The 7,145-nt window shown below is 39.1% G+C and overlaps 1 protein-coding gene across 5 annotated transcripts in view; it reads left to right on the forward strand.

The window, feature by feature from the left end:
* brd9 (bromodomain containing 9) overlaps positions 1 to 7,145 on the forward strand; it is a 74,790-nt gene that overhangs the window by 2,428 nt on the left and 65,217 nt on the right. For all 5 annotated transcript variants that reach the window (XM_043719330.1, XM_043719331.1, XM_043719328.1 and 2 more), the window contains exon 2: positions 1,013 to 1,227. In XM_043719330.1, the coding sequence (XP_043575265.1) occupies positions 1,013 to 1,227 (215 nt within the window). The remainder of the gene's footprint in view (positions 1 to 1,012; positions 1,228 to 7,145) is intronic.

The raw sequence follows: 7,145 nt of genomic DNA on the forward strand, positions 1-7,145 counted from the left end.
CCATTGTACTCTATGCTACTTTCTCCCCACCCCCCCCCTCCTCTAGCTTATCTCTCCACGCTTCGGGCTCACTGCCTTTATTCCTAATGAAGGGCTTTTGCCCAAAACGTCGATTTCGAAGCTCCTTGGATGCTGCCTGAACTGCTGTGCTCTTCCAGCACCACTAATCCAGAATTTAGCAAATCAGTGTCTACCTATGAGATATAGGAGCAGGGGTAGGCCATTCAGCCTTTCAGACTTGCTCTGGAATTCAAAATGATCATGACTGATTGTCCAAGTCAGTACCCTGTTCATGTTTCTCCCTTTGATCCTTTTAGCCCTGATAGCTTTATCTAACTCCTTCTTGAAAATATTCAATGTTTTGGCCTCAATCACTTCCTGAGGGAAAGAATTCTACAGGCTCACCACCGAAATTTCTCCTCGTCTCCTAAGTGATCTAACCTGTACCTTTAGACTGTGACCTGGAACCCCAGTTACCAGGAACTTCTTCCTGCATTTACCATGTCTAGTCCTGTTAGAATTTTATAGTTTGTTTTTGTAGTTTGTGTGTCTTCATATCTTTCAGATGAAAAAATGTCTGTGGAACTTTTCAAGGAAGAGAAGGGCTGCAATTCTAGTCTCTAAGCCCAAGATTATCAATACCAACAAGAATGGATCAGCTAATTATTTGTCTCATTGCTGTTGGTGGGATGCTTTTGTGTGTGAACTGATAGATATATTTGCATGCGAGACAATATAATTAATGTGCAAACGTAATTAATGATTGTTACTCCTTCTAGTGGAAGACCCAATCCTGTCACAAAGAGGGGCAGTCTACATAGGAAAGGAGGGAAGGATGTGAAACAACTTCTACAAAGTTCATAATAATGGATTTTTGAACTGCAGTTAATCTTTGATTATTAATGATAATCTCTGTTTTACTGACAGGCCTAATTTAGAGCAAATTCTTGCATAAATGTTGCAGACCTTTTCTTATCCATGTATGTGAGATGTGTTTCCTATTTCATTACAGGCTTTGTTGATAAACCTCCTGAAAAGCCACTTAAGCTGGTACTGAAGGTGGGAGGAAGTGAAGTTACTGAGCTCTCTGGTTCAGGCCACGATTCCAGCTATTATGATGACCGGTCTGATCATGAGCGAGAACGGCACAAAGACAAGAAAAAAAAGAAGAAAAAGAAGTCAGAAAAAGATAAACACATTTCAGATGAAGAACGTAGGAGAAGGAAAGTAAGTTGACATCAGGTTTGGTCAGATATAGTTTGTATTTATGTCTTTAATCTAAGAGACTCAATACTTTTCAGTAGAAGTAGATGAATGATTCAGGTGTAATTTGTTTTGAGATGGTTTTAACACGTGAGACAGTGTGGGCTGGAGGCATTTAGTAGGGAAGCTCCACAATGTTGTGGCAAGGTGACTGAAGGTTTTGCAATCAATGTTGAGGCAAGGGTACAGAGGATGCTGGAAAGGCTCGAAAACTGATTAAACCCACGACAGGATTGCTAGTATTGGGAAAGCCTGTTTGAAAAGTTGAGTGGGGGGTCGTGACGAGGATGAAATGTTCAATTTGGTGGATTGAGGGTGAGCTACTCTAGGTCAGATGAGGTGACAGGTGAGAAAGAATTTATTCAGATCAAGAATCTGGTGAGTTTTACACAAGATGACACATGAAGATTGGGAAGCAAGGCTATATTAGCATAATTAATAGAAGTGGGAAAATTGATTAAATATTTGAGCCAGGATGGGGTTGTAACAGGAACATAAGGGCAAGCTGTTTTTGAGGAGAGGTCTGATATTTTGGAGTTTCTAATGTAAAGAAATTGTGCTTGAGGAAAATAAGAATTTCAGTGAAGTCAATTTGAGAGCTAGTAGCTGCCAATTTGGAACTGATTAAGGAAGACCTCAAAAGGACATGAAGTTGTAAAAGTATTAATTGCATTTAAATATACAACAATTATGCTGCAGCTTTTACAAAACTGTGTATCTATCCCATTTTACTGAAATTGAAAGTAACCTGATTTTAATGGGTCTAATGATTATTAATCTTTATAAGCTTATGTCAGAATTTGGTAATTTGTCTTTTGTGCGTTTTATTATTTACAAGCAGTACTTTTGTATTGTCGTTTTAATTTTGCAAATAAAATCCAATTTACGGTTTTGCACAGAAATAAGTTCTGTTGAACCGATCAAGCAAAACATTTCAGCAACAATTCCACACTTGGTTGTTTTAATTTGCTTGCATTTAAACTATTGATTATTTTAGATTCAGTAATTTTGAGGTGTAGACTGTCTTTTAGTTTTGTTACTCTTTCTGAAAGGGGGCTGTTAAACAGACAGAGAAAGCAATGCGCACTGACAGTTTGCATAATAAGCACATAATTAATTTATTCTTCCTGTGATGTGAGTACATTTTAGCAAGATTAGCAACGGATGAAAGTGTGTGTGCATGCGTCCATCCTCTACTTTGGTACATTTAAAGATGTTTGTATATTTCTTTAAGTAGTGCTGAAAGCCACCTGCTCTTGTAAACATATAGATGTCACAATAAGAAACAAGCTGTTGGGCCAAAAATTTACCGTCTATCCTTTATTCATATTCTGTGCCTAATTTTGAGTATTGATGTTTCAGACTTTATATCTCAGTGTCAGTAGCTTTGGATATGAATCTACAATCCCTCAACTCTCTCTGCAAAGATATTTCTTTTGTCCTCCGTTCTGTTGATTTGATTTTCAATCTTTGGCTTCTTATCCTTAATCTCCCAGCAAGTGGAAGCAATTTGCTTCTATCTCGGCAGTCCAATTCTTTAATAATTTTCAGCAGTTCTATTGTATTGCCCTGCAATCTTCATTCTCAAAACATCTTCAACTATTGTTTATAATTGTATTTGCTCATTCCAGGTGATGCTCTCAGGATGCCTTATATCCTGTATAAAGTCTCAAACACCGTCCGATAAAGTGGAGTCCGTTACTTTACGTTGTGCTTTGAGATAATTTTAAAATAATCACATTTTTATGGTGAAAACTGGAATAGCATATTGGGGAGGAGGCAAATCTTTAATCTTTTGAGTGTAAGATAATGAATAAAAAGAATATTTGAGTCTGGATATGTACCAGAGCACTACCAATTGGGAGTGTAAGCCAGGAAGAGAGATACCTGCAGTGGGAAAAACTTCAGAATTAAAAATAATATCATTCATGGGATGTGGTTGTCGCTGGTGGGCCAGCATTTATTGCCCATCTCTAATTGCCCCTTGAGAAGGTGGTGACGAACTGTCTTCCTAAACCGCTGAACTCCATTTTGTGTAGGTAGACCCACAATGCCATTCGAGAGGGAGTACCAGGATTTTGACCCAGTGACACTGAAAAAATGATAATATAGTTCTAAGACAGGATGTTATGTGGCTTGGAGGGGAGCTTGCAGGTAGTGACATTCCTGTTAATTTTCTGCCCTTGTCCTTCTTGATGGTAGTGGTCAGTGCACCTTGTAGAAAACAGCAGCAATGTATGGTGAGCTTTACACTGGGAATGACTGTTTGTGGCTGTACTAGTCAAGTAGACTGCATTGTCCTCGGTGATATGGATCATCTTGTGTTGTTGGAGCTGCACATATCTAGGCATGTGGGGAACATTTCATTATATTTGTGATGTGTGCATTATTGGTGTTAAACAATTTTGAGGGATCAGGAGCTGAGTTACTCGCTACAGAATTTCTAGCTTCAAACCTGCTCATGTAGCTCTGATATAGCTAGTCCAGTTCTGTTTCTAGTCAGGATGTTGATAGTGGGGCATTCAGTGATGGTAATGTTGTTGAATGTCAGGGGTGGTAGTTAGATTCTGTCCTGTTGGAGGTAGGCTAATTCAAGATAAAATCATTTAATCGCCAGGTGTTAATTTGATATGAAAATTGTAATAAGCAGAGAATTAAATACCAACATAAAACATTTGGTCGAAATTCAAATTACCCTCACAGCAAAATTGCGCTGTTTTGCTAATGTGTTTGGGTACCTCCACCTCCTTTTCAAGTTTTGAATGTATTAAACTTAAGTAATTAAATTGGTGACTTTCTCTGATAACACCTGATGCTCAAGCCCTATAGAATTGGTACATCACTGTCTCAGCCTGTACTGCAATTTAATATCTGATAGTCCATTTAGCAGTCCATTTCCCTTCAATTTCACTTTCCCCAAAATAAAACCTTTTCTGTTTTTCAGCTCCTAACCCTCTCCATGATGGCCTCCTCAGTTCAAATTACACAGGAGCAAACTGATCTCGAGAACTGGAAAGATCTGGGATCCCTTGTGTTTGAATTGTATAAGAATCTGTGGCTTGTAATACTGCAAGTCTAAAGTATGACCTTAATTGAAAGTGGCTTCTGAGATCTAGCAGGGAAAATATGTGTTGGATATATTAGAAAGTGTATGTAGTCTGAATGAAAGTGAGGCATTAGCACCACACAATGCAAGCAGTATATAGAAATCCTTACTGGAATTGGAGTCTGGTGCTTCAGAACATTAACTGAGAGTAGGCTTTTGAATAATGAAATAAGAGGTGGAAGATGTTGGTGTTAGTGGTTAGTCTATAATGTAGTTGGCGGGGCTTGAATTATAGCAAGTGTTGAGGTTGAGGAGTGTGAAGGCTAAGGTGGCTGTGTGCTGGGTGAGGAGGGTTTGGAAGCACTGCATGTCTGGAATCACTAGTGCATAGGCAATGACACAAAAACATCACTGCTAAAATAAACTTTCATTTTACTGCTGGTTAGTGATAGTGAACTTTAAAATTGAGATTAGATATTTTTGTGTTTGTGACAGACATTGCTTGCTATTGAGACTATCTCTTTTTTATCTGGTTCTCAATTTTCATTTGGAACTCTGAGCTAAAGTTAGAATTTAAATTTTGAGCAGCGGCTTGTTTTAGAAAGGAAGAGAGAGCAAACAAACTTGTGGTAATTTTTGAGAACTGGCCTGGAAAGGTAATTGCAAGTTAATTACTGTTCTCAGAACATTCCAGATGTTTCAGCATCAGGATGTGTTATGCTCTAGAACTGTTGCACTGGTCAATGCAGGTGAGGATGTTGCTGGCCAGCCAACCACCAATAATGTGAAAAAAAAGAGAAACCATTGATTGAACAGATTTTGATTGGGTTTTTTGGGCAAAAATCTGTGTGTACAAAAGCTGCTAGACTGGGAAACTGTGTTTGAGTTTTACTTTGTCTAGTTTTATATTCTGTTAAACAATTATTAAATGTTCTGAGAAAAGAATACCAGTTTATAACCAATAAGTGATTATTTGTTGGAGCTTGCTAGAAGCTGTTTACATTGTGAGCTAGGGCTTTTCACACTGGAGAGAAGAAGGAAGAGAGGTGACTTGATAGAGATAATGAAAGACATAGATAGAGTACAAAGTTAAAAATCACACAACATCAGGTTATAGTCCAACAGGTTTATTTGGAAGCATTTCCAAATCATGGATAGAGTAGATAGCCAGAGACTTTCCCCAGGGCAGAAATGGCTGTTACGAGGGGACATAATTTTTTAAGGTGATTGGAGAAAGTTATAGGGGAGTTGTCAGAGGTAGGTTCTTTGCGCAGTGAGTGACAGATGCTTGGAAGGTACTGCCAGTGGCAGTAGTGGAGTCAGAGACATTAGGGACAATTAAATCACTGCTGGACAAACACTTGGACAGTAGTAAATTGAGGGGTGTGTGGGTTAGGTTGATCTTAGATTAAGATAAATGCTCAGCAGAACATTGTTGGCCAAAGTGCCTTTACTGCGCTGTACTGACTTTGGAATTTAGGCAACATACAATCCATGTGCATATAAGACCTCACATCATTCAAGGATTCAATAAAGACCTGGTACTCATCATTGTAACTGTTATCAAACTGCCAAGTTACAATTCTTTTACTTTCTTTTGACTTTTCCCTGAACTCTTTGTCTGTGTGTGAGAGCCAGGGTTATGATCAGAGAAGATTGGGTTGAAATCATAGACCTATATCAAGAAGAAGAGATCATGTCTGGAGTCAGGCACAGTCGAAGTGAACATATATTTTGGAGCAGCATGGAAATTCCATGCAGGGAAAGAGTTAATTTTTGCTTGTTTTTTTAAATTTCATAATTTGTAATGTATTTTTGATAAATTGAAGCCCAGGGTGTCCAACACAAAGCAGAGTGACATCACAGGAAAACTGTAAGTTCATAGGTTGGTAATAGCTGCTAATTTCACTATATATATTGTAAGTTACTTTCCTGTTGGAAGGTAAATAGGAGAAATATTAACAGATTATAAACCAAAAGACATTTCAATTTTTTCAAAAAAAAAATTAAGAATTAAATAAATAAAATAGAGATACAAAGCCAGGTGATGTGTTGTATCTGCATGTGGGAGCTGGTAGACTCCATTGTGGTTCATAGTATCCACATCCATAGGTGTTGGTTGCTTGAGGAATTTAGGCTAAGAGTTGATAAGCTGGAGTCTGAGCTTTCAACACTACAACACATCAGAGAGAGGGAGAGTTACCTGCAACCTGTGACACGCTCGGCAGTCACACACCTCAGATTAACTACCTCAGATTTGATCAGTGGTCAGAGATAGGGTGTGACTATGAGTGTGGTAGATAGAAGGATCCAGGAGCTAGTGCATGAAGCCTAAGCCCTTGACGTGGCTAGCACGTTTGAGATTCTTGCTCCCTTTGTGGATGGGAGCATGGGCTTTAGGGAGGCCGAGCAAACTGATTATAGCACCATGATTTAATAAACCATTCAAGAGTGGGAAGAAAAGAGAAATATATTTGTAATCAGGGATAATATAATCAGGGGTATGTCTAGGATTGAGAGTCTTGAAGGCTGTGTTGCCTGATTGATGTCCGGGTTCAGGATATCTCATTTGGGGAGAAAGTGAGGTGTGCAGATGCTGGAGATCAGAGCTGAAAATGTGTTGCTGGAAGAGCGCAGCAGGTCAGGCAGCATCCAGGGAACAGGAGAATCGATGTTTCGGGCATAAGCCCTTCTTCAGGAATGAGGAAAGTGTGTCCAGCAGGCTAAGATAAAAGGTAGGGAGGAGGGACTTGGGGGAGGGATGTTGGAAATGCAATAGGTGGAAAGAGGTCAAGGTGAGGGTGATAGGTCAGACTGGGGTGGGGGCGGAGAGGTC

The sequence above is a fragment of the Chiloscyllium plagiosum genome, chromosome 29, assembly GCF_004010195.1.
Source record: "Chiloscyllium plagiosum isolate BGI_BamShark_2017 chromosome 29, ASM401019v2, whole genome shotgun sequence".
Taxonomy (NCBI): Eukaryota; Metazoa; Chordata; class Chondrichthyes; order Orectolobiformes; family Hemiscylliidae; genus Chiloscyllium; species Chiloscyllium plagiosum.